At 52.3% G+C, this 26,573-nt stretch overlaps 2 protein-coding genes across 2 annotated transcripts in view; both read right to left on the bottom strand.

The window, feature by feature from the left end:
* Positions 1-872: 872 nt before the first annotated feature.
* On the bottom strand, positions 873-2,180 carry LOC123756838 (streptococcal hemagglutinin-like). The gene has a single exon (XM_045740218.2). It carries the CDS (start codon positions 2,178-2,180, stop codon positions 873-875), a length of 1,308 nt encoding a protein of 435 aa, XP_045596174.2.
* Positions 2,181-2,239: 59 nt separating this feature from the next.
* LOC138367605 (serine/threonine-protein kinase PRP4 homolog) overlaps positions 2,240-26,573 on the bottom strand; it is a 25,130-nt gene continuing 796 nt past the window's right edge. The window contains exons 2-4 of the mRNA XM_069329325.1: positions 17,860-18,523; positions 10,447-10,915; positions 2,240-2,688 (exon numbers count right to left, since the gene is read on the bottom strand). Of these exons, the coding sequence (XP_069185426.1) occupies positions 2,240-2,688; positions 10,447-10,915; positions 17,860-18,523 (1,582 nt within the window). The remainder of the gene's footprint in view (positions 2,689-10,446; positions 10,916-17,859; positions 18,524-26,573) is intronic.

Here is a 26,573-nt window from a genome sequence, read left to right as displayed (position 1 = left end):
GGACGGCAGCCCGTGGTTCAGTAGGCAAGGAAGGCAGCCCGTGGTTCAGTAGGCAAGGAAGGCAGCCCATAGTTCAGTAGGCAAGGAAGGCAGCCCGTGGTTCAGTAGGCAAGGAAGGCAGCCCATGGTTCAGTAGGCAAGGAAGGCAGCCCATGGTTCAGTAGGCAAGGACGGCAGCCCATGGTTCAGTAGGCAAGGAAGGCAGAACTTGGTTCAGTAGGCAAGGAAGGCAGCCCTTGGTTCAGTAGGCAAGGAAGGAAGCCCGTGGTTCAGTAGGCAAGGAAGGCAGCCCATGGTTCAGTAGGCAAGGACGGCAGCCCATGGTTCAGTAGGCAAGGAAGGCAGCCCATGGTTCAGTAGGCAAGGACGGCAGTCCATGGTTCAGTAGGCAAGGAAGGCAGCCCATGGTTCAGTAGGCAAGGACGGCAGTCCATGGTTCAGTAGGCAAGGACGGCAGCCCATGGTTCAGTAGGCAAGGAAGGCAGCCCATGGTTCAGTAGGCAAGGAAGGCAGCCCATGGTTCAGTAGGCAAGGACGGCAGTCCATGGTTCAGTAGGCAAGGACGGCAGCCCGTGGTTCAGTAGGCAAGGAAGGCAGCACATGGTTCAGTAGGCAAGGAAGGCAGCCCACGGTTCAGTAATCAACGCAGGCAGCCCACGGTTCAGTAATCAACGCAGGCAGCCCACGGTTCAGTAATCAACGCAGGAACGGTATTATAAACAGGAAAGAATGACCACAAGCACTTGGAATATAAGACAGAGGACAAAATAGAGGGATTAAAGGTTGAGACTTACGGACACGTCGTCCGCGGGGCTCCGAGGCTTACTACTTACTGGAGAGTTGAAATCTCTCACTTTCTTTCCTCTCTTCGATTAGCTCATGGAACTATTACGCTTAATTGCACACACCCCCCCCCCCCTGGTAGCTGTGAGCTTTATCTTGGTGTGGCCTCCCATGGTAGCTGTGAGCTTTATCTTGGTGGGGCCTCCCATGGTAGCTGTGAGCTTTATCTTGGTGTGGCCTCCCATGGTAGCTGTGAGCTTTATCGTGGTGTGGCCTCCCATGGTAGCTGTGAGCTTTATCTTGGTGTGGCCGCCCATGGTAGCTGTGAGCTTTATCTTGGTGTGGCCTCCCATGGTAGCTGTGAGCTTTATCTTGGTGTGGCCCCCCCTGGTAGCTGTGAGCTTTATCTTGGTGTGGCCTCCCATGGTAGCTGTGAGCTTTATCTTGGTGTGGCCGCCCATGGTAGCTGTGAGCTTTATCTTGGTGTGGCCGCCCATGGTAGCTGTGAGCTTTATCTTGGTGTGGCCTCCCATGGTAGCTGTGAGCTTTATCTTGGTGTGGCCTCCCATGGTAGCTGTGAGCTTTATCTTGGTGTGGCCTCCCATGGTAGCTGTGAGCTTTATCTTGGTGTGGCCGCCCATGGTAGCTGTGAGCTTTATCTTGGTGTGGCCGCCCATGGTAGCTGTGAGCTTTATCTTGGTGTGGCCTCCCATGGTAGCTGTGAGCTTTATCTTGGTGTGGCCGCTCATGGTAGCTGTGAGCTTTATCGTGGTGTGGCCTCCCATGGTAGCTGTGAGCTTTATCTTGGTGCGGCCTCCCATGGTAGCTGTGAGCTTTATCTTGGTGTGGCCTCCCATGGTAGCTGTGAGCTTTATCTTGGTGTGGCCTCCCATGGTAGCTGTGAGCTTTATCTTGGTGTGGCCTCCCATGGTAGCTGTGAGCTTTATCTTGGTGTGGCCGCCCATGGTAGCTGTGAGCTTTATCTTGGTGTGGCCGCCCATGGTAGCTGTGAGCTTTATTGTGGTGTGGCCGCCCATGGTAGCTGTGAGCTTTATCTTGGTGTGGCCTCCCATGGTAGCTGTGAGCTTTATCTTGGTGTGGCCGCCCATGGTAGCTGTGAGCTTTATCGTGGTGTGGCCGCCCATGGTAGCTGTGAGCTTTATCTTGGTGTGGCCTCCCATGGTAGCTGTGAGCTTTATCTTGGTGTGGCCGCCCATGGTAGCTGTGAGCTTTATCTTGGTGTGGCCGCCCATGGTAGCTGTGAGCTTTATCTTGGTGTGGCCGCCCATGGTAGCTGTGAGCTTTATCGTGGTGTGGCCGCCCATGGTAGCTGTGAGCTTTATCTTGGTGTGGCCGCCCATGGTAGCTGTGAGCTTTATCTTGGTGTGGCCGCCCATGGTAGCTGTGAGCTTTATCTTGGTGTCGCTTTGATGCTGTGAACTTCATATTAGGAATGTCAGTCATATATTGGGTCAGGATCACGTGCTACCGGCTGGCTGCCACGTGTCTTGGGACGTGCTGCCGGCTGGCTGCCACGTGTCTTGGGACGTGCTGCCGGCTGGCTGCCACGTGTCTTGGGACGTGCTGCCGGCTGGCTGCCACGTGTCTTGGGACGTGCTGCCGACTGGCTGCCACGTGTCTTGGGACGTGCTGCCGGCTGGCTGCCACGTGTCTTGGGACGTGCTGCCGGCTGGCTGCCACGTGTCTTGGGACGTGCTGCCGACTGGCTGCCACGTGTCTTGGGACGTGCTGCCGGCTGGCTGCCACGTGTCTTGGGACGTGCTGCCGGCTGGCTGCCACGTGTCTTGGGACGTGCTGCCGACTGGCTGCCACGTGTCTTGGGACGTGCTGCCGGCTGGCTGCCACGTGTCTTGGGACGTGCTGCCGGCTGGCGGTCACGTGATCCTGCTGTCAGTGACCCGTCACTGCTACAGTGATTACTCCCCCCCCTCTCCCTCCCCTCCTCCCCACCCCCCCCGTCGCCCCCCTCCCCCCTGGTTCTAGTCACCACTATTGATGCCCACAATAGTAGCATCGTTAGTAGTACCATCAGTAGTATCGTTAGTCTATGCAAAGAGACATACAGTAGACATTCTCCATCTATTGTTGTAGGTAATGTTTCAGTGTTTTTCTCCTCGCATCGTTGACCTCCTCCAATGTCTTGATGTATATGATAATTTGTACTGTTTCTCTAATGTTGACTTGGGGGCTTATTTGTGTATTTATATGTCGGCTTGGTTAGCTGTTGGTGTTGTGGGTCACAGTGTTGTGGGTCACGGTGTTGTGGGTCACGGTGTTGTGGGTCACAGTGTTGTGGGTCACGGTGTTGTGAGTCACTGTGTTGTGGGTCACTGTGTTGTGGGTCACTGTGTTGTGGGTCGCAGTGTTGTGTGTCACAGTGTTGTGGGTCACAGTGTTGTGGGTCACAGTGTTGTGGGTCACAGTGTTGTGGGTCACAGTGTTGTGGGTCACTGTGTTGTGGGTCACGGTGTTGTGGGTCACAGTGTTGTGGGTCACTGTGTTGTGGGTCACGGTGTTGTGGGTCACAGTGTTGTGGGTCACGGTGTTGTGAGTCACTGTGTTGTGGGTCACTGTGTTGTGGGTCACTGTGTTGTGGGTCGCAGTGTTGTGTGTCACAGTGTTGTGGGTCACAGTGTTGTGGGTCACAGTGTTGTGGGTCACAGTGTTGTGGGTCACAGTGTTGTGTGTCACAGTGTTGTGGGTCACAGTGTTGTGGGTCACAGTGTTGTGGGTCACAGTGTTGTGGGTCACTGTGTTGTGGGTCACGGTGTTGTGGGTCACAGTGTTGTGGGTCACGGTGTTGTGAGTCACTGTGTTGTGGGTCACTGTGTTGTGGGTCACTGTGTTGTGGGTCGCAGTGTTGTGAGTCACTGTGTTGTGGGTCACTGTGTTGTGGGTCACGGTGTTGTGAGTCACTGTGTTGTGGGTCACTGTGTTGTGGGTCACTGTGTTGTGGGTCACGGTGTTGTGGGTCACTGTGTTGTGGGTCACGGTGTTGTGAGTCACTGTGTTGTGAGTCACTGTGTTGTGGGTCACTGTGTTGTGGGTCACGGTGTTGTGGGTCACGGTGTTGTGGGTCACTGTGTTGTGAGTCACTGTGTTGTGGGTCACGGTGTTGTGAGTCACTGTGTTGTGGGTCACTGTGTTGTGGGTCACAGTGTTGTTGGTCACAGTGTTGTGTGTCACAGTGTTGTGGGTCACTGTGTTGTGGGTCACTGTGTTGTGGGTCACAGTGTTGTTGGTCACAGTGTTGTGTGTCACTGTGTTGTGGGTCACTGTGTTGTGGGTCACAGTGTTGTGGGTCACGGTGTTGTGGGTCACAGTGTTGTTGGTCACAGTGTTGTGTGTCACAGTGTTGTGGGTCACTGTGTTGTGGGTCACTGTGTTGTGGGTCACAGTGTTGTTGGTCACAGTGTTGTGTGTCACAGTGTTGTGGGTCACTGTGTTGTGGGTCACTGTGTTGTGGGTCACAGTGTTGTTGGTCACAGTGTTGTGTGTCACTGTGTTGTGGGTCACTGTGTTGTGGGTCACAGTGTTGTGGGTCACTGTGTTGTGGGTCACAGTGTTGTGGGTCACGGTGTTGTGGGTCACAGTGTTGTGGGTCACGGTGTTGTGGGTCACGGTGTTGTGGGTCACAGTGTTGTGGGTCACGGTGTTGTGGGTCACGGTGTTGTGGGTCACAGTGTTGTGGGTCACAGTGTTGTGTGTCACAGTGTTGTGGGTCACGGTATTGTGGGTCACAATGTTGTGGGTCACAGTGTTGTGGGTCACGGTGTTGTGGGTCACAGTGTTGTGGGTCACGGTGTTGTGTGTCACAGTGTTGTGGGTCACGGTATTGTGGGTCACAATGTTGTGGGTCACGGTGTTGTGGGTCACGGTGTTGTGGGTCACAGTGTTGTGTGTCACAGTGTTGTGGGTCACGGTATTGTGGGTCACAATGTTGTGGGTCACGGTGTTGTGGGTCACAGTGTTGTGGGTCACGGTGTTGTGGGTCACAGTGTTGTGGGTCACGGTGTTGTGGGTCACGGTGTTGTGGGTCACAGTGTTGTGGGTCACGGTGTTGTGGGTCACGGTGTTGTGGGTCACAGTGTTGTGGGTCACAGTGTTGTGTCACAGTGTTGTGGGTCACAGTGTTGTGTGTCACAGTGTTGTGGGCCACAGTGTTGTGGGTCACAGTGTTGTGTGTCACAGTGTTGTGGGTCACAGTGTTGTGGGTCACAGTGTTGTGTGTCACAGTGTTGTGGGTCACAGTGTTGTGTCACAGTGTTGTGGGTCACAGTGTTGTGTGTCACAGTGTTGTGGGTCACAGTGTTGTGGGTCACAGTGTTGTGGGTCACAGTGTTGTGGGGCACAGTGTTGTGGGTCACGGTGTTGTGGGTCACGGTGTTGTGGGTCACAGTGTTGTGGGTCACGGTGTTGTGTGTCACAGTGTTGTGGGTCACAGTGTTGTGGGTCACAGTGTTGTGTGTCACAGTGTTGTGGGTCACAGTGTTGTGGGTCATGGTATTGTGGGTCACAGTGTTGTGGGTCACGGTGTTGTGGGTCACGGTGTTGTGGGTCACAGTGTTGTGGGTCACAGTGTTGTGTGTCACAGTGTTGTGGGTCACGGTATTGTGGGTCACAATGTTGTGGGTCACAGTGTTGTGGGTCACGGTGTTGTGGGTCACAGTGTTGTGGGTCACGGTGTTGTGTGTCACAGTGTTGTGGGTCACGGTATTGTGGGTCACAATGTTGTGGGTCACGGTGTTGTGGGTCACGGTGTTGTGGGTCACAGTGTTGTGTGTCACAGTGTTGTGGGCCACGGTATTGTGGGTCACAATGTTGTGGGTCACGGTGTTGTGGGTCACAGTGTTGTGGGTCACGGTGTTGTGGGTCACAGTGTTGTGGGTCACGGTGTTGTGGGTCACGGTGTTGTGGGTCACAGTGTTGTGGGTCACGGTGTTGTGGGTCACGGTGTTGTGGGTCACAGTGTTGTGGGTCACAGTGTTGTGTGTCACAGTGTTGTGGGTCACGGTATTGTGGGTCACAATGTTGTGGGTCACGGTGTTGTGGGTCACGGTGTTGTGGGTCACAGTGTTGTGGGTCACGGTGTTGTGGGTCACAGTGTTGTGGGTCACGGTGTTGTGTGTCACTGTGTTGTGGGTCACTGTGTTGTGGGTCACAGTGTTGTGGGTCACTGTGTTGTGGGTCACAGTGTTGTGGGTCACGGTGTTGTGGGTCACAGTGTTGTGGGTCACGGTGTTGTGGGTCACGGAGTTGTGAGCCACAGTGTTGTGGGTCACAGTGTTGTGGGTCACGGTATTGTGGGTCACAATGTTGTGGGTCATAGTGTTGTGGGTCACAGTGTTGTGGGTCACAGTGTTGTGGGTCACAGTGTTGTGGGTCACGGTGTTGTGGGTCACGGTGTTGTGGGTCACGGTGTTGTGAGTCACAGTGTTGTGGGTCACAGTGTTGTGGGTCACAGTGTTGTGTCACAGTGTTGTGGGTCACAGTGTTGTGTGTCACAGTGTTGTGGGTCACAGTGTTGTGGGTCACAGTGTTGTGTCACAGTGTTGTGGGTCACAGTGTTGTGGGTCACAGTGTTGTGGGTCACAGTGTTGTGTCACAGTGTTGTGGGTCACAGTGTTGTGTGTCACAGTGTTGTGGGTCACAGTGTTGTGGGTCACAGTGTTGTGTGTCACAGTGTTGTGGGTCACAGTGTTGTGTCACAGTGTTGTGGGTCACAGTGTTGTGTGTCACAGTGTTGTGGGCCACAGTGTTGTGGGTCACAGTGTTGTGGGTCACAGTGTTGTGGGTCACAGTGTTGTGGGTCACAGTGTTGTGGGTCACGGTGTTGTGGGTCACAGTGTTGTGGGTCACAGTGTTGTGTGTCACAGTGTTGTGTGTCACAGTGTTGTGGGTCACGGTGTTGTGGGTCATAGTGTTGTGGGTCACAGTGTTGTGGGTCACAGTGTTGTGGGTCACAGTGTTGTGGGTCACAGTGTTGTGTCACAGTGTTGTGGGTCACAGTGTTGTGTGTCACAGTGTTGTGGGCCACAGTGTTGTGGGTCACAGTGTTGTGTGTCACAGTGTTGTGGGTCACAGTGTTGTGGGTCACAGTGTTGTGTGTCACAGTGTTGTGGGTCACAGTGTTGTGTCACAGTGTTGTGGGTCACAGTGTTGTGTGTCACAGTGTTGTGGGTCACAGTGTTGTGGGTCACAGTGTTGTGGGTCACAGTGTTGTGGGTCACGGTGTTGTGGGTCACGGTGTTGTGGGTCACAGTGTTGTGGGTCACGGTGTTGTGTGTCACAGTGTTGTGGGTCACAGTGTTGTGGGTCACAGTGTTGTGTGTCACAGTGTTGTGGGTCACAGTGTTGTGGGTCATGGTATTGTGGGTCACAGTGTTGTGGGTCACGGTATTGTGGGTCACAGTGCTGTGGGTCACAGTGTTGTGTGTCACAGTGTTGTGTGTCACAGTGTTGTGGGTCACAGTGTTGTGTGTCACAGTGTTGTGGGTCACAGTGTTGTGGGTCATGGTATTGTGGGTCACAGTGTTGTGGGTCATGGTATTGTGGGTCACGGTGTTGTGGGTCACAGTGTTGTGTGTCACAGTGTTGTGTGTCACAGTGTTGTGGGTCACAGTGTTGTGTGTCACAGTGTTGTGGGTCACAGTGTTGTGTGTCACAGTGTTGTGTGTCACAGTGTTGTGGGTCACAGTGTTGTGTGTCACAGTGTTGTGGGTCACAGTGTTGTGGGTCATGGTATTGTGGGTCACAGTGTTGTGGGTCACGGTATTGTGGGTCACAGTGCTGTGGGTCACAGTGTTGTGGGTCACAGTGTTGTGGGTCACGGTGTTGTGGGTCACAGTGTTGTGGGTCACGGTATTGTGGGTCACGGTGTTGTGGGTCACAGTGTTGTGGGTCACAGTGTTGTGGGTCACAGTGTTGTGGGTCACGGTGTTGTGTGTCACAGTGTTGTGGGGCACGGTGTTGTGGGTCACGGTGTTGTGGGTCACAGTGTTGTGGGTCACAGTGTTGTGTGTCACAGTGTTGTGTGTCACAGTGTTGTGTGTCACAGTGTTGTGGGTCACAGTGTTGTGTGTCACAGTGTTGTGGGTCACAGTGTTGTGTGTCACAGTGTTGTGGGTCACGGTGTTGTGGGTCACGGTGTTGTGGGTCACAGTGTTGTGGGTCACAGTGTTGTGTGTCACAGTGTTGTGGGTCACGGTGTTGTGGGTCACAGTGTTGTGTGTCACGGTGTTGTGGGTCACGGTGTTGTGGGTCACAGTGTTGTGGGTCACAGTGTTGTGGGTCACAGTGTTGTGGGTCACAGTGTTGTGGGTCACAGTGTTGTGGGTCACAGTGTTGTGGGTCACAGTGTTGTGGGTCACGGTATTGTGGGTCACGGTGTTGTGGGTCACAGTGTTGTGGGTCACAGTGTTGTGGGTCACAGTGTTGTGGGTCACGGTGTTGTGGGTCACGGTGTTGTGGGTCACAGTGTTGTGGGTCACGGTGTTGTGGGTCACGGTGTTGTGGGTCACAGTGTTGTGGGTCACAGTGTTGTGGGTCACAGTGTTGTGGGTCACGGTATTGTGGGTCACGGTGTTGTGGGTCACGGTATTGTGGGTCACGGTGTTGTGGGTCACAGTGTTGTGGGTCACGGTATTGTGGGTCACGGTGTTGTGGGTCACAGTGTTGTGGGTCACAGTGTTGTGGGTCACAGTGTTGTGGGTCACGGTGTTGTGGGTCACAGTGTTGTGGGTCACAGTGTTGTGTGTCACAGTGTTGTGGGTCACAGTGTTGTGTGTCACAGTGTTGTGGGTCACAGTGTTGTGGGTCACGGTGTTGTGGGTCACGGTGTTGTGGGTCACAGTGTTGTGGGTCACAGTGTTGTGGGTCATAGTGTTGTGTCACAGTGTTGTGGGTCACGGTGTTGTGGGTCACGGTGTTGTGGGTCACAGTGTTGTGGGTCATAGTGTTGTGGATCACAGTGTTGTGGGTCACGGTGTTGTGGGTCACGGTGTTGTGGGTCACAGTGTTGTGGGTCACGGTGTTGTGGGTCACAGTGTTGTGGGTCACGGTGTTGTGGGTCACGGTGTTGTGGGTCACAGTGTTGTGGGTCACGGTGTTGTGGGTCACGGTGTTGTGGGTCACAGTGTTGTGGGTCACAGTGTTGTGGGTCACGGTGTTGTGGGTCACGGTGTTGTGGGTCACAGTGTTGTGGGTCACGGTGTTGTGGGTCACGGTGTTGTGGGTCACAGTGCTGTGGGTCACAGTGTTGTGGGTCACGGTGTTGTGGGTCACGGTGTTGTGGGTCACGGTGTTGTGTGTCACGGTGTTGTGTGTCACGGTGTTGTGGGTCACGGTGTTGTGGGTCACGGTATTGTGGGTCACAGTGTTGTGGGTCACGGTGTTGTGGGTCACAGTGTTGTGTGTCACGGTGTTGTGTGTCACAGTGTTGTGGGTCACAGTGTTGTGGGTCACGGTATTGTGGGTCACGGTGTTGTGTGTCACGGTGTTGTGGGTCACGGTGTTGTGGGTCACGGTGTTGTGGGTCACAGTGTTGTGTGTCACGGTGTTGTGGGTCACGGTGTTGTGGGTCACGGTGTTGTGGGTCACGGTGTTGTGTGTCACGGTGTTGTGTGTCACAGTGTTGTGGGTCACGGTATTGTGGGTCACGGTATTGTGGGTCACAGTGTTGTGGGTCACGGTATTGTGGGTCACAGTGTTGTGTGTCACAGTGTTGTGTGTCACGGTGTTGTGGGTCACGGTGTTGTGGGTCACGGTGTTGTGGGTCACGGTGTTGTGGGTCACGGTGTTGTGGGTCACAGTGCTGTGGGTCATGGTATTGTGGGTCACAGTGTTGTGGGGTCACAGTGTTGTGTGTCACGGTGTTGTGGGTCACGGTGTTGTGGGTCACAGTGTTGTGGGTCACGGTGTTGTGGGTCACGGTGTTGTGGGTCACAGTGTTGTGGGTCACGGTGTTGTGGGTCACAGTGCTGTGGGTCATGGTATTGTGGGTCACAGTGTTGTGGGTCACGGTATTGTGGGTCACAGTGTTGTGTGTCACAGTGTTGTGTGTCACGGTGTTGTGGGTCACGGTGTTGTGGGTCACGGTGTTGTGGGTCACAGTGTTGTGGGTCACAGTGTTGTGGGTCACGGTATTGTGGGTCACAGTGTTGTGGGTCATGGTATTGTGGGTCACAGTGTTGTGGGTCACGGTATTGTGTGTCACGGTGTTGTGGGTCACGGTGTTGTGGGTCACGGTGTTGTGGGTCACAGTGTTGTGGGTCACAGTGTTGTGGGTCACAGTGTTGTGGGTCACAGTGTTGTGGGTCACAGTGTTGTGGGTCACGGTATTGTGGGTCACAGTGTTGTGGGTCACAGTGTTGTGGGTCACAGTGTTGTGGGTCACAGTGTTGTGGGTCACAGTCTTGTGGGTCACGGTGTTGTGGGTCACAGTGTTGTGGGTCACAGTCTTGTGGGTCACAGTGTTGTGGGTCACAGTGTTGTGGGTCATGGTATTGTGGGTCACAGTGTTGTGGGTCACGGTGTTGTGGGTCACAGTGTTGTGGGTCATGGTATTGTGGGTCACAGTGTTGTGGGTCACAGTGTTGTGGGTCACGGTGATCCAAGCATGAGTGAGAGCACCACTAGAGGCACGAGTGAGAGCACCACTAGAGGCACGAGTGAGAGCACCACTAGAGGCACGAGTGAGAGCACCACTAGAGGCACGAGTGAGAGCACCACTAGAGGCACGAGTGAGAGCACCACTAGAGGCCCGAGTGAGAGCACCACTAGAGGCACGAGTGAGAGCACCACTAGAGGCCCGAGTGAGAGCACCACTAGAGGCACGAGTGAGAGCACCACTAGAGGCACGAGTGAGAGCACCACTAGAGACACGAGTGAGAGCACCACTAGAGGCACGAGTGAGAGCACCACTAGAGGCACGAGTGAGAGCACCACTAGAGGCATGAGTGAGAGCACCACTAGAGGCACGAGTGAGAGCACCACTGGAGGCACGAGTGAGAGCACCACTAGAGGCCCGAGTGAGAGCACCACTAGAGGCACGAGTGAGAGCACCACTAGAGGCACGAGTGAGAGCACCACTAGAGCACGAGTGAGAGCACCACTAGAGACACGAGTGAGAGCACCAGTAGAGGCACGAGTGAGAACACCAAGCCGTCGAGTGCGTGTGGTCAAGGGGGTCGAACGAGGAGATGGCTGAGTGCCTCTAGTTATGAACCATTAACATATTTTTATTATTTGACAACACGCTCGTCAAGTATATTAATGATCTTCAGACCAGGTGGGCCGAGGGTGGGAGGCCGGCCAATATGACCTTTAACCCCGCACGACGCAAGGGTCACACTCCCTCGGTGACCCGGCTCCCGCCTCAGAGGTCGTAATTCCATCTTGAGATGTCGTATGTGATGGTAAATAACGATACTACGACGACGTTCTGTCCACAGCGACGTGGTGGGCTCGGTAATTGTCCCCGACGCACGCCCAAACAAGCTGAGGGATAGCCTAGCCTAGCCGTCAGTTTGCCTAGCCTCCTCTAAGTTAGCTTAACCTAGCCAACGCTAACCTAGCCTCTTCTTATTTAGCTTAACCTAGCCTAGTCTAACCATGCCTAGCCTAACCAAACGTACTCTAACCTAGCCTACTCTGACTTAGCTTATCCTAGCCTTAGCTAGCCAAGCCAAACCTAGCCTATCCTATCTGCCTTAAAACCTTACCCTGTCTAAGTTAATCTTAGCCTAACTTAACCTAAGCTTGTTTATCTTCTCTAACTTATTAACCTAACCTAACTCTCGTAGCTTAAACTTAACCTAACCTACCTTAACCTAACTTGACTTCATTTAACCAAACTTAACGAATCCTAACCTAACCCGGCAACCTGTTCTTAGCCCTTAGTTGAGGTGCCATGGTGGGTTATGGCAATGGCGATTAATCTAATCTCTAATTAGGGATTAATTAGATTACCCTAATCTCTAATTAGGGATTAATTAGATTACCCTAATCTCTAATTAGAGATTAGGGCAATGTCTCACCACTGACAAAAGTGGTCACGTGACATACTAGCGTGAACACACGAGGCGGGACCAAAGAGCCAGATCTCAACCCCCGCAAACACAACTAGGTGAGTACACGTGCTCGCCCCCATAAGTACTATTGGCTTTCAGCTGGTCTTCATCATACCTGCAGAAGGCTTATTGGCCCATACGACGCAGCTAATGAAAATTAATCAAGGGACAATCAAGAACATAATGGGTGAGGGTGTGAGACCTTAACATACCACATATCACATACACGTTGACAAGTGTGTCAATGACACACTTGGTGTCATCATCATTAACATCTATTCCTTATTGCCAGCATTATTTATACCCAAGCCTGAGCCGCATGTGCACACAGTCATTCCAAGCAGTTCTCCTTTTACCATAAGTGAAATGAGTGTTTTGACTTACACGGAGAGAGTTCGGGCTATGCAATCCAAGGACCCGAGTTCGATTCCCGGCCGAGGCAGAGACAAATAGGTACCTGGGAGCTTGACATGTTGCAGCCTGTAGCCTGGAGATGTGTATTTACTATTTGTGTCTGCAGAAGCGAGCTATATTAGCTCTTGGACCCCGCCTTTCTAACCAATCTATTTTTCCTCCATTATATCTGTTACATATATTTCTCTCTTAACACACACACACACACATACACACACACACACACACACACACACACACACACACACACACACACACCTGGGAGAAGTGCAGTGGGAGGAAGAAATTAGAGGAAAAACAGTGCAAGGTATGATGAACCAAGTTATATGGAAATGTAAGGAGGCTGAAAAGAGATTTATTCCAACAATAAAGGAAAAAGCAGGAGGGAATATAATAACCCATGGTTTAATAGACAGTGTCAGGAAGCAAAAGTGAGAAGCAGGAAGGAGTGGAGGAAGTACAGAAGACAAAGGACAGAGGACAACAGGATCAGATGCAACAGAGCTAGGAACGATTACATTAACGTAAGAAGAGTATCGGAAAGAAATTATGAGAAAGAAATTATGAGAATCATATTGCAATCAAAGCGAAAAAAGCAACCTTAATTACTACATAGCCATATAAAAAGAAAAATGTCGGTGAACGACCAATTGACAAGTCTAAAGAAAACAGAAGAGGCATATACAGAAAGTGACAATGAAATCTGTGAGGCACTGAATGCCAGTTTCCATGGAGTGTTCACTACCGAGCCTGAGCAGCTCCCATTGTTGGAAGAGATTACCCTAGATGAACGACTATCAGATATAGAGGTGACAGCAGAGGAGGTAATGAAACAGTTGACAACACTGGATGCAACTAAAGCAGTTGGACCAGACAAAGTATCACCGTGGATACTAAAAGAGGCAGCACAGGCCCTCAGCGTGCCTCTGGCAATGATCTTTAATGAGTCAATTATGTCGGGAGAATTGCCCGGTTGCTGGAAGATGGCAAATGTCGTGCCGATTTGGGGTACGGATTTGGTGCCTCCTAGGGAGGAGGCACTTAACTATAGACCTGTATCACTGAGAAGCATCCCTTGTAAAAAGCTTGAAAGAATAATTAGGCTAAGACTGGTTGCACACCTGGAGAACATTAGGTTTGTAAATAAACACCAACAGGGGTTAAGTTAGGGGAAATCTTGCCTAACAAATCTTAAGGAATTGTATAACAATAAAAATAACAAGGATAAGGCAGGAAAGAATGGGCAGACTGCATATTTATGGACTGCCAAAAAGCCTCTGATACAGTACCGCACATGAGACTGCTGTTCAAGCTTGAGAGGCAGGCGGGGGTGGGGGGAAAGGCCCTAGCATGGATAAGGAACTACCTAACGGGAAGGAGCCAGAGAGTTACAGTAAGGGGTGAGAAGTCGGACTGGCGAACAGTACCGAGTGGAGTACCTCAAAGATCGGTGCTGAGACCAATACTATTTCTAATATATGTTAACGACATGTTTACAGGCGTAGAGTCCTACATGTCGATGTTCGCGGATGACGCAAAGTTGATGAGAAGAGTTGTGACAGATGAAGATTGTAGGATCCTCCAAGAGGACCTGAACAGGTTGCAGAGATGGTCAGAGAAATGGCTATTGGAGTTCAACACGAGCAAATGTAAAGTTATGGAAATGGGACTAGGTGGTAGGAGACCAAAGGGACAGTACACAATAAAGGGGAACAGCCTACCTGTGACGACGCGAGAAAGAGACCAGGGCGTGGACTTAACACCTAATCTATCTCCTGAGGCACATATAAATAAGATAACGACAGCAGCGTACTCTACACTGGCAAAAGTTAGAACATCATTCAGAAACCTAAGTTAGGAGGCATTTAGGGCGCTTTACACTGCCTACGAGAGGCCAGTCTTAGAGTATGCCGCCTCATCACGGAGTCCCCACCTGAAGAAACACATAAGGAAACTGGAAAAGGTTCAGAAGTTTGCAACGAGACTCGTCCCAGCGTTACGAGGAATGGGGTATGAACAGCGCCTGAAGGAACTGAGCCTTACAACACTAGAAAAGAGAAGAGAGGGGGGGGACATGATAGGAACGTATAAAATATTCAGGGGGATTGACAGAGTGAACATAGACGAAATGTTCACACGGAATAGTAACAGAACGAGGGGACATGGATGGACGCTGGAAACTCAGATGAGTTACAGATGTTAGGAAGTTTTCCTTTAGCGTGAGAGTAGTGGAAAAATGGAATGCACTTAAGGAGCAGGTTGTGGAAGCAAACACTATTCATAATTTTAAAACTAGATATGATAGGGAAATGGGACCGTAGTCATTGCTGTAAACAACCGATGCCTCGAAAGGCGGGATCCAAGAGTCAATGATCGATCCTGCAGACACAAATAGGTGAGTACAAATGGGTGAGTACACACAAGGGAGCAGCCCGTAACAGCTGTCTAATTCCCAGGTACTTATTTACTGCTAGGTGAACTGGAGCATCAGCGTGAAAGATACTGAGCCCATTTGTTTCTGCCTCCGACGGGAATCGAACCCAAGCCATTAGTATCACGACCCCCAAGCTCTGTCCACTCAGCCGCGAGACCCCAAGACACACACACACGAGATGTGTGTACTTACCTAATTTACATAATTGTACTTGCGGGGGTTGAACTCTGGCTCTTTGGTCCCGCCTCTCATCCGTCAATCAACTGGTGTACAGGTTCCTGAGCCTACTGGGGTCTATCATATCTACACTTGAAACTGTGTATGGAGTCAGCCTCCACCACATCACTTCCTAGTGCGTTCCATTTGTTTACTACTCTGACACTGAAAATTTCTATTTCTAACGTCCCTGTGTCTCATTTGGGCACATTTGTGAGTGTGTGTGTGTGTGTGGGTGTGTGAGTGTGTGTGTGTGTGTGTGTGTTTCAGAGAGAAATATACGTTGTAGACTTTATAGAGGAGAATACATTGGTTAGAAAGGCGGGGTCTAAGAGCCAATACCTCAATTCTACAAGCATAAAAAGGAAATTATAAACAGGTGAAGACACTCCACAGGTGAGACCAGTCATGACAGGGGCGTGAAGGACCACAGTTCAACAAGACTCAGACAGTTCTTGCGCAATAAAGCAACTTGACACCATCAATCATCCATGGCCAGCCCTGGCGGTGGTGAGGCTGGGTACACCAGACCATCCTGCAGCAGTGTTACATCTTGTTGTGTCTAGCATCCTGCATCAAGTCTTGACACACAATCTATCGTGCTTTGTAATATACTGTTCTTGTTATTGGTGTCATTACCTAAGTTTACAGGATGAGAGCTACGCTCGTGGTGTCCCGTCTTCCCAATACTCTTTGTCGTATAACGCTTCGAAACGACTGACGGTCTTGGCCTCCACCACCACCACACCAAACTTGTTCCAACCGTCTACCACTCTGCATAGAACGCCCCCTAGTTTGTGGTAATATAAGGCAGGACGCCCATAGTCTGTGGTAATATAAGGCAGGACGCCCCTAGTCTGTGGTAATATAAGGCAGGACGCTCCTAGTTTGTGGTAATATAAGGCAGGACGCCCCTAGTCTGTGGTAATATAAGGCAGGACGCCCCTAGTTTGTGGTAATATAAGGCAGGACGCTCCTAGTTTGAGGTAACATAAGGCAGGACGCCCCTAGTCTGTGGTAATATAAGGCAGGACGCCCCTAGTTTGTGGTAATATAAGGCAGGACGCTCCTAGTTTGTGGTAACATAAGGCAGGACGCCCCTAGTCTGTGGTAATATAAGGCAGGACGCCCCTAGTTTGTGGTAATATAAGGCAGGACGCTCCTAGTTTGTGGTAATATAAGGCAGGACGCTCCTAGTTTGTGGTAATATAAGGCAGGACGCTCCTAGTTTGTGGTAATATAAGGCAGGACGCCCCTAGTCTGTGGTAATATAAGGCAGGACGCTCCTAGTTTGTGGTAATATAAGGCAGGACGCTCCTAGTTTGTGGTAATATAAGGCAGGACGCTCCTAGTTTGTGGTAATATAAGGCAGGACGCCCCTAGTTTGTGGTAATATAAGGCAGGACGCTCCTAGTTTGTGGTAATATAAGGCAGGACGCTCCTAGTCTGTGGTAATATAAGGCAGGACGCTCCTAGTCTGTGGTAATATAAGGCAGGACGCTCCTAGTCTGTGGTAATATAAGGCAGGACGCTCCTAGTTTGCGGTAATATAAGGCAGGACGCCCCTAGTCTGTGGTAATATAAGGCAGGACGCTCCTAGCACGTGATAACATAAGCAATAGGAGGAACAGATTGTACCACCTTGGCATTGCTATGCCAAGTCCTCTTTTTTGTGGGAGGTGAGGACGGTCATGGCATATCATGGACCAGCGTACTAAAGTGCCTTCTGCTAGCCTACCAGAGGACCCAAAACAGAACACGGGACAGTACGTCGATTTCGCTTGGAGAGCCTCTTGCTTCCCACGGGTCAGAGGTCAGGTGAGGGGAAGATCAAGGTCCTGACCTCGCGGCAGGACGAGACGTTGGCAGACACTAGAACAGAAGAAGAAACTTTTTGCCGTCGAAGAACGTGCGATCAAGGAGTAATCGATATCAAATAAGATTAGTTTTCTCCTTCAATTGGTATTGTCGGAAGCGGCGGCTGGCTTCTCATCGGCCGCCACCTTACAACCTCAGCAGCAAGGGGAGAAAAACGTCATGATTATACCTGCCAGTGGCGATACATCACTGCTGAAGGAGCAGGTAAAAGCGGGTCAAATGACACAGCCCACAGGTGTTGAGATGTGTCCCTGTCTGATGATACACAGCCCACAGGTGTTGAGATGTGTCCCTGTCTGATGATACACAGCCCACAGGTGTTGAGATGTGTCCCTGGCTGATGATACACAGCCCACAGGTGTTGAGATGTGTCCCTGGCTGATGATACACAGCCCACAGGTGTTGAGATGTGTCCCTGGCTGATGATACACAGCCCACAGGTGTTGAGATGTGTCCCTGTCTGATGATACACAGCCCACATGTGTTGAGATGTGTCCCTGTCTGATGATACACAGCCCACAGGTGTTGAGATGTGTCCCTGGCTGATGATACACAGCCCACAGGTGTTGAGATGTGTCCCTGGCTGATGATACACAGCCCACAGGTGCGGAGATGTGTCCCTGGCTGATGATACACAGCCCACAGGTGTGGAGATGTGTCCCTGTCTGATGATACACCGCCCACAGGTGCGGAGATGTGTCCCTGTCTGATGATACACAGCCCACAGGTGCGGAGATGTGTCCCTGGCTGATGATACACAGCCCACAGGTGTGGAGATGTGTCCCTGTCTGATGATACACAGCCCACAGGTGTTGAGATGTGTCCCTGTCTGATGATACACAGCCCACAGGTGTTGAGATGTGTCCCTGTCTGATGATACACAGCCCACAGGTGTGGAGATGTGTCCCTGGCTGATGATACATGTATGCCACGCGGCCGCGGGCTCTCTCCTCCTCCCAGGCCCCTTCAGGGGTATATCGGGCACGTCGACTCGCATGTAGGTACAGGGGCGCCCCTGGTGTAGATGTGTTGCTTGTAGCTCACATGGGAGTCCCTCAGGGACGACCCAGGGGCGCCCCTGGTGTAGATGTGTTGCTTGTAGCTCACATGGGAGTCCCTCAGGGACGACCCAGGGGCGCCCCTGGTGTAGACGTGTTGCTTGTAGCTCACATGGGAGTCCCTCAGGGACGACCCAGGGGCGCCCCTGGTGAAGATGTGTTGCTTGTAGCTCACATGGGAGTCCCTCAGGGACGACCCAGGGGCGCCCCTGGTGTAGACGTGTTGCTTGTAGCTCACATGGGAGTCCCTCAGGGACGACCCAGGGGCGCCCCTGGTGTAGATGTGTTGCTTGTAGCTCACATGGGAGTCCCTCAGGGACGACCCAGGGGCGCCCCTGGTGTAGACGTGTTGCTTGTAGCTCACATGGGAGTCCCTCAGGGACGACCCAGGGGCGCCCCTGGTGTAGACGTGTTGCTTGTAGCTCACATGGGAGTCCCTCAGGGACGACCCAGGGGCGCCCCTGGTGTAGATGTGTTGCTTGTAGCTCACATGGGAGTCCCTCAGGGACGACCCAGGGGCGCCCCTGGTGTAGACGTGTTGCTTGTAGCTCACATGGGAGTCCCTCAGGGACGACCCAGGGGCGCCCCTGGTGTAGATGTGTTGCTTGTAGCTCACATGGGAGTCCCTCAGGGACGACCCAGGGGCGCCCCTGGTGTAGATGCAGTCATTGTAGTTCACATGAAAGTCATTTATGTTGTCTGGACAAGCGTGCGTGACAGACTCGTTCAGTTTACCGAATAGGGCGTGAGGTGTGTAGTCAGTAGTGGGACCTGAGGTGTAGTCAGTAGTGGGACCTGTGTGTGTGTAGTCAGTAGAGGGACCTGTGTGTGTGTAGTCAGTAGTGGGACCTGTGTGTGTGTAGTCAGTAGAGGGACCTGTGTGTGTGTAGTCAGTAGTGGGACCTGTGTGTGTAGTCAGTAGTGGGACCTGTGTGTGTGTAGTCAGTAGTGGGACCTGTGTGTGTAGTCAGTAGTGGGACCTGTGTGTGTAGTCAGTAGTGGGACCTGTGTGTGTGTAGTCAGTAGTGGGACCTGTGTGTGTGTAGTCAGTAGTGGGACCTGTGTGTGTGTAGTCAGTAGTGGGACCTGAGGTGTGTAGTCAGTAGTGGGACCTGTGTGTGTAGTCAGTAGTGGGACCTGTGTGTGTGTAGTCAGTAGTGGGACCTGTGTGTGTGTAGTCAGTAGTGGGACCTGAGGTGTGTAGTCAGTAGTGGGACCTGTGTGTGTGTAGTCAGTAGTGGGACCTGAGGTGTGTAGTCAGTAGTGGGACCTGTGTGTGTGTAGTCAGTAGTGGGACCTGAGGTGTGTAGTCAGTAGTGGGACCTGTGTGTGTGTAGTCAGTAGTGGGACCTGAGGTGTGTAGTCAGTAGTGGGACCTGTGTGTGTGTAGTCAGTAGTGGGACCTGTGTGTGTGTAGTCAGTAGTGGGACCTGAGGTGTAGTCAGTAGTGGGACCTGTGTGTGTGTAGTCAGTAGTGGGACCTGTGTGTGTGTAGTCAGTAGTGGGACCTGTGTGTGTGTAGTCAGTAGTGGGACCTGTGTGTGTGTAGTCAGTAGTGGGACCTGTGTGTGTGTAGTCAGTAGTGGGACCTGTGTGTGTGTAGTCAGTAGTGGGACCAGAGGTGTGTAGTCAGTAGTGGGACCTGTGTGTGTAGTCAGTAGTGGGACCTGAGGTGTGTAGTCAGTAGTGGGACCTGTGTGTGTAGTCAGTAGTGGGACCTGAGGTGTGTAGTCAGTAGTGGGACCTGTGTGTGTAGTCAGTAGTGGGACCTGAGGTGTGTAGTCAGTAGTGGGACCTGTGTGTGTAGTCAGTAGTGGGACCTGAGGTGTGTAGTCAGTAGTGGGACCTGTGTGTGTAGTCAGTAGAGGGACCTGTGTGTGTAGTCAGTAGTGGGACCTGTGTGTGTAGTCAGTAGTGGGACCTGTGTGTGTAGTCAGTAGTGGGACCTGTGTGTGTGTAGTCAGTAGTGGGACCTGTGTGTGTGTAGTCAGTAGTGGGACCTGTGTGTGTGTAGTCAGTAGTGGGACCTGTGTGTGTGTAGTCAGTAGTGGGACCTGTGTGTGTGTAGTCAGTAGTGGGACCAGAGGTGTGTAGTCAGTAGTGGGACCTGTGTGTGTAGTCAGTAGTGGGACCTGAGGTGTGTAGTCAGTAGTGGGACCTGTGTGTGTAGTCAGTAGTGGGACCTGAGGTGTGTAGTCAGTAGTGGGACCTGTGTGTGTAGTCAGTAGTGGGACCTGAGGTGTGTAGTCAGTAGTGGGACCTGTGTGTGTAGTCAGTAGTGGGACCTGAGGTGTGTAGTCAGTAGTGGGACCTGTGTGTGTAGTCAGTAGAGGGACCTGTGTGTGTAGTCAGTAGTGGGACCTGTGTGTGTAGTCAGTAGTGGGACCTGTGTGTGTAGTCAGTAGTGGGACCTGTGTGTGTAGTCAGTAGTGGGACCTGAGGTGTAGTCAGTAGTGGGACCAGAGGTGTGTAGTCAGTAGTGGGACCTGTGTGTGTAGTCAGTAGTGGGACCTGAGGTGTAGTCAGTAGTGGGACCTGTGTGTGTAGTCAGTAGTGGGACCTGAGGTGTAGTCAGTAGTGGGACCAGAGGTGTGTAGTCAGTAGTGGGACCTGTGTGTGTAGTCAGTAGTGGGACCTGAGGTGTAGTCAGTAGTGGGACCTGTGTGTGTAGTCAGTAGTGGGACCTGTGTGTGTAGTCAGTAGTGGGACCTGTGTGTGTAGTCAGTAGTGGGACCTGTGTGTGTAGTCAGTAGTGGGACCTGAGGTGTAGTCAGTAGTGGGACCAGAGGTGTGTAGTCAGTAGTGGGACCTGTGTGTGTAGTCAGTAGTGGGACCTGAGGTGTAGTCAGTAGTGGGACCTGTGTGTGTAGTCAGTAGTGGGACCTGTGTGTGTAGTCAGTAGTGGGACCTGAGGTGTAGTCAGTAGTGGGACCTGTGTGTGTAGTCAGTAGTGGGACCTGAGGTGTAGTCAGTAGTGGGACCTGTGTGTGTAGTCAGTAGTGGGACCTGAGGTGTAGTCAGTAGTGGGACCTGTGTGTGTAGTCAGTAGTGGGACCTGAGGTGTAGTCAGTAGTGGGACCTGTGTGTGTAGTCAGTAGTGGGACCTGAGGTGTGTAGTCAGTAGTGGGACCTGTGTGTGTAGTCAGTAGTGGGACCTGAGGTGTGTAGTCAGTAGTGGGACCTGTGTGTGTAGTCAGTAGTGGGACCTGAGGTGTGTAGTCAGTAGTGGGACCTGAGGTGTGTAGTCAGTAGTGGGACCTGAGGTGTGTAGTCAGTAGTGGGACCTGTGTGTGTGTAGTCAGTAGTGGGACCTGTGTGTGTGTAGTCAGTAGTGGGACCTGTGTGTGTGTAGTCAGTAGTGGGACCTGTGTGTGTGTAGTCAGTAGTGGGACCTGTGTGTGTGTAGTCAGTAGTGGGACCTGAGGTGTGTAGTCAGTAGTGGGACCTGTGTGTGTGTAGTCAGTAGTGGGACCTGTGTGTGTGTAGTCAGTAGTGGGACCTGTGTGTGTGTAGTCAGTAGTGGGACCTGTGTGTGTGTAGTCAGTAGTGGGACCTGTGTGTGTGTAGTCAGTAGTGGGACCTGTGGTGTGTAGTCAGTAGTGGGACCTGTGTGTGTGTAGTCAGTAGTGGGACCTGAGGTGTGTAGTCAGTAGTGGGACCTGAGGTGTGTAGTCAGTAGTGGGACCTGTGTGTGTGTAGTCAGTAGTGGGACCTGAGGTGTGTAGTCAGTAGTGGGACCTGTGTGTGTGTAGTCAGTAGTGGGACCTGTGTGTGTAGTCAGTAGTGGGACCTGAGGTGTGTAGTCAGTAGTGGGACCTGAGGTGTGTAGTCAGTAGTGGGACCTGTGTGTGTAGTCAGTAGTGGGACCTGAGGTGTGTAGTCAGTAGTGGGACCTGTGTGTGTAGTCAGTAGTGGGACCTGTGTGTGTAGTCAGTAGTGGGACCTGAGGTGTGTAGTCAGTAGTGGGACCTGAGGTGTGTAGTCAGTAGTGGGACCTGTGTGTGTAGTCAGTAGTGGGACCTGAGGTGTGTAGTCAGTAGTGGGACCTGTGTGTGTAGTCAGTAGTGGGACCTGTGTGTGTAGTCAGTAGTGGGACCTGAGGTGTGTAGTCAGTAGTGGGACCTGAGGTGTGTAGTCAGTAGTGTTACCTGAGGTGTAGTCAGTAGTGGGACCTGTGTGTGTAGTCAGTAGTGGGACCTGTGTGTGTAGTCAGTAGTGGGACCTGTGTGTGTAGTCAGTAGTGGGACCTGTGTGTGTAGTCAGTAGTGGGACCTGAGGTGTGTAGTCAGTAGTGGGACCTGTGTGTGTAGTCAGTAGTGTTACCTGAGGGTGTAGTCAGTAGTGGGACCTGTGTGTGTAGTCAGTAGTGGGACCTGTGTGTGTAGTCAGTAGTGGGACCTGTGTGTGTAGTCAGTAGTGGGACCTGTGTGTGTAGTCAGTAGTGGGACCTGTGTGTGTAGTCAGTAGTGGGACCTGTGTGTGTAGTCAGTAGTGGGACCTGTGTGTGTAGTCAGTAGTGGGACCTGTGTGTGTAGTCAGTAGTGGGACCTGTGTGTGTAGTCAGTAGTGGGACCAGAGGTGTGTAGTCAGTAGTGGGACCTGAGGTGTAGTCAGTAGTGGGACCAGAGGTGTGTAGTCAGTAGTGGAACCTGTGTGTGTAGTCAGTAGTGGGACCTGAGGTGTGTAGTCAGTAGTGGGACCTGTGTGTGTAGTCAGTAGTGGGACCTGAGGTGTGTAGTCAGTAGTGGGACCTGTGTGTGTAGTCAGTAGTGGGACCTGTGTGTGTAGTCAGTAGTGGGACCTGAGGTGTGTAGTCAGTAGTGGGACCTGGGTGTGTAGTCAGTAGTGGGACCTGAGGTGTAGTCAGTAGTGGGACCTGAGGTGTGTAGTCAGTAGTGGGACCTGTGTGTGTAGTCAGTAGTGGGACCTGAGGTGTGTAGTCAGTAGTGGGACCTGAGGTGTGTAGTCAGTAGTGGGACCTGAGGTGTGTAGTCAGTAGTGGGACCTGAGGTGTGTAGTCAGTAGTGGGACCTGAGGTGTAGTCAGTAGTGGGACCTGAGGTGTGTAGTCAGTAGTGGGACCTGTGTGTGTAGTCAGTAGTGGGACCTGATGGGTGTAGTCAGTAGTGGGACCTGAGGTGTGTAGTCAGTAGTGGGACCTGAGGTGTGTAGTCAGTAGTGGGACCTGAGGTGTAGTCAGTAGTGGGACCTGAGGTGTGTAGTCAGTAGTGGGACCTGTGTGTGTAGTCAGTAGTGGGACCTGAGGTGTGTAGTCAGTAGTGGGACCTGAGGTGTGTAGTCAGTAGTGGGACCTGTGTGTGTAGTCAGTAGTGGGACCTGAGGTGTGTAGTCAGTAGTGGGACCTGTGTGTGTAGTCAGTAGTGGGACCTGAGGTGTGTAGTCAGTAGTGGGACCTGAGGTGTGTAGTCAGTAGTGGGACCTGAGGTGTAGTCAGTAGTGGGACCTGAGGTGTAGTCAGTAGTGGGACCTGAGGTGTAGTCAGTAGTGGGACCTGAGGTGTAGTCAGTAGTGGGACCTGTGTGTGTGTAGTCAGTAGTGGGACCTGAGGTGTGTAGTCAGTAGTGGGACCTGAGGTGTGTAGTCAGTAGTGGGACCTGAGGTGTGTAGTCAGTAGTGAGACCTGAGGTGTGCAGTCAGTAGTGGGACCTGAGGTGTGTAGTCAGTAGTGGGACCTGAGGTGTGTAGTCAGTAGTGGGACCTGAGGTGTGTAGTCAGTAGTGGGACCTGAGGTGTGTAGTCAGTAGTGGGACCTGAGGTGCAGTCAGTAGTGGGACCAGAGGTGTGTAGTCAGTAGTGGGACCTGTGTGTGTAGTCAGTAGTGGGACCTGAGGTGTGTAGTCAGTAGTGGGACCTGAGGTGCAGTCAGTAGTGGGACCAGAGGTGTGTAGTCAGTAGTGGGACCTGTGTGTGTAGTCAGTAGTGGGACCTGAGGTGTAGTCAGTAGTGGGACCTGTGTGTGTAGTCAGTAGTGTTACCTGATGTGTGTAGTCAGTAGTGGGACCTGTGTGTGTAGTCAGTAGTGGGACCTGAGGTGTGTAGTCAGTAGTGGGACCTGGGTGTGTAGTCAGTAGTGGGACCTGAGTGTGCAGTCAGTAGTGGGACCAGAGGTGTGTTAGTCAGTAGTGGGACCTGTGTGTGTAGTCAGTAGTGGGACCTGAGGTGTGTAGTCAGTAGTGGGACCTGAGGTGTAGTCAGTAGTGGGACCTGAGGGTGTAGTCAGTAGTGGGACCTGAGGTGTGTAGTCAGTAGTGGGACCAGAGGTGTGTAGTCAGTAGTGGGACCTGAGGTGTAGTCAGTAGTGGGACCTGAGGTGTGTAGTCAGTAGTGGGACCTGAGGTGTAGTCAGTAGTGGGACCTGTGTGTGTAGTCAGTAGTGGGACCTGAGGTGTGTAGTCAGTAGTGGGACCTGTAGTGTGTAGTCAGTAGTGGGTCCTGTGTGTGTAGTCAGTAGTGGGACCTGAGGTGTAGTCAGTAGTGAGACCTGAGGTGTGTAGTCAGTAGTGGGACCTGAGGTGTAGTCAGTAGTGGGTCCTGTGTGTGTAGTCAGTAGTGGGACCTGAGGTGTGTAGTCAGTAGTGGGACCTGAGGTGTGTAGTCAGTAGTGGGACCTGAGGTGTAGTCAGTAGTGGGACCTGTGTGTGTAGTCAGTAGTGGGACCTGAGGTGTAGTCAGTAGTGGGACCTGAGGTGTAGTCCAGTATTGGGACCTGAGGTGTAGTCAGTAGTGGGACCTGAGGTGTGTAGTCAGTAGTGGGACCTGAGGTGTTAGTCAGTAGTGGGACCTGAGGTGTAGTCAGTAGTGAGACCTGAGGTGTGCAGTCAGTAGTGGGACCTGAGGTGTGTAGTCAGTAGTGGGACCTGAGGTGTGTAGTCAGTAGTGGGACCTGAGGTGTGTAGTCAGTAGTGGGACCTGAGGTGTGTAGTCAGTAGTGGGACCTGAGGTGCAGTCAGTAGTGGGACCAGAGGTGTGTAGTCAGTAGTGGGACCTGAGGTGTAGTCAGTAGTGGGACCTGAGGTGTAGTCAGTAGTGGGACCTGAGGTGTGTAGTCAGTAGTGGGACCAGAGGTGTGTAGTCAGTAGTGGGACCTGAGGTGTAGTCAGTAGTGGGACCTGAGGTGTGTAGTCAGTAGTGGGACCTGAGGTGTAGTCAGTAGTGGGACCTGTGTGCGTAGTCAGTAGTGGGACCTGAGGTGTGTAGTCAGTAGTGGGACCTGAGGTGTAGTCAGTAGTGGGTCCTGTGTGTGTAGTCAGTAGTGGGACCTGAGGTGTAGTCAGTAGTGAGACCTGAGGTGTAGTCAGTAGTGAGACCTGAGGTGTGTAGTCAGTAGTGGGACCTGAGGTGTAGTCAATAGTGGGTCCTGTGTGTGTAGTCAGTAGTGGGACCTGAGGTGTGTAGTCAGTAGTGGGACCTGAGGTGTGTAGTCAGTAGTGGGACCTGAGGTGTAGTCAGTAGTGGGACCTGTGTGTGTAGTCAGTAGTGGGACCTGAGGTGTAGTCAGTAGTGGGACCTGAGGTGTAGCCAGTATTGGGACCTGAGGTGTAGTCAGTAGTGGGACCTGAGGTGTGTAGTCAGTAGTGGGACCTGAGGTGTTGTCAGTAGTGGGACCTGAGGTGTAGTCAGTAGTGAGACCTGAGGTGTGCAGTCAGTAGTGGGACCTGAGGTGTGTAGTCAGTAGTGGGACCTGAGGTGTGTAGTCAGTAGTGGGACCTGAGGTGTGTAGTCAGTAGTGGGACCTGAGGTGTGTAGTCAGTAGTGGGACCTGAGGTGCAGTCAGTAGTGGGACCAGAGGTGTGTAGTCAGTAGTGGGACCTGTGTGTGTAGTCAGTAGTGGGACCTGAGGTGTAGTCAGTAGTGGGACCTGTGTGTGTAGTCAGTAGTGTTACCTGAGGTGTAGTCAGTAGTGGGACCTGTGTGTGTAGTCAGTAGTGGGACCTGAGGTGTGTAGTCAGTAGTGGGACCTGAGGTGTGTAGTCAGTAGTGGGACCTGAGGTGCAGTCAGTAGTGGGACCAGAGGTGTGTAGTCAGTAGTGGGACCTGTGTGTGTAGTCAGTAGTGGGACCTGAGGTGTGTAGTCAGTAGTGGGACCTGAGGTGTAGTCAGTAGTGGGACCTGAGGTGTAGTCAGTAGTGGGACCTGAGGTGTGTAGTCAGTAGTGGGACCAGAGGTGTGTAGTCAGTAGTGGGACCTGAGGTGTAGTCAGTAGTGGGACCTGAGGTGTGTAGTCAGTAGTGGGACCTGAGGTGTAGTCAGTACTGGGACCTGTGTGTGTAGTCAGTAGTGGGACCTGAGGTGTGTAGTCAGTAGTGGGACCTGAGGTGTAGTCAGTAGTGGGTCCTGTGTGTGTAGTCAGTAGTGGGACCTGAGTTGTAGTCAGTAGTGAGACCTGAGGTGTGTAGTCAGTAGTGGGACCTGAGGTGTAGTCAGTAGTGGGTCCTGTGTGTGTAGTCAGTAGTGGGACCTGAGGTGTGTAGTCAGTAGTGGGACCTGAGGTGTGTAGTCAGTAGTGGGACCTGAGGTGTAGTCAGTAGTGGGACCTGTGTGTGTAGTCAGTAGTGGGACCTGAGGTGTAGTCAGTAGTGGGACCTGAGGTGTAGCCAGTATTGGGACCTGAGGTGTAGTCAGTAGTGGGACCTGAGGTGTGTAGTCAGTAGTGGGACCTGAGGTGTTGTCAGTAGTGGGA

Source organism: Procambarus clarkii, chromosome 22, assembly GCF_040958095.1.
Source record: "Procambarus clarkii isolate CNS0578487 chromosome 22, FALCON_Pclarkii_2.0, whole genome shotgun sequence".
NCBI classification, from domain to species: Eukaryota; Metazoa; Arthropoda; class Malacostraca; order Decapoda; family Cambaridae; genus Procambarus; species Procambarus clarkii.
This window is presented reverse-complemented; position numbering and strand designations above follow the sequence as displayed.

Excerpts from the sequence above, each read along its gene's own strand:
- LOC123756838 (XM_045740218.2), bottom strand. The coding sequence starts at position 2,180 with ATGGGCGGCCACACCAAGATAAAGCTCACAGCTACCATGGGCGGCCAC.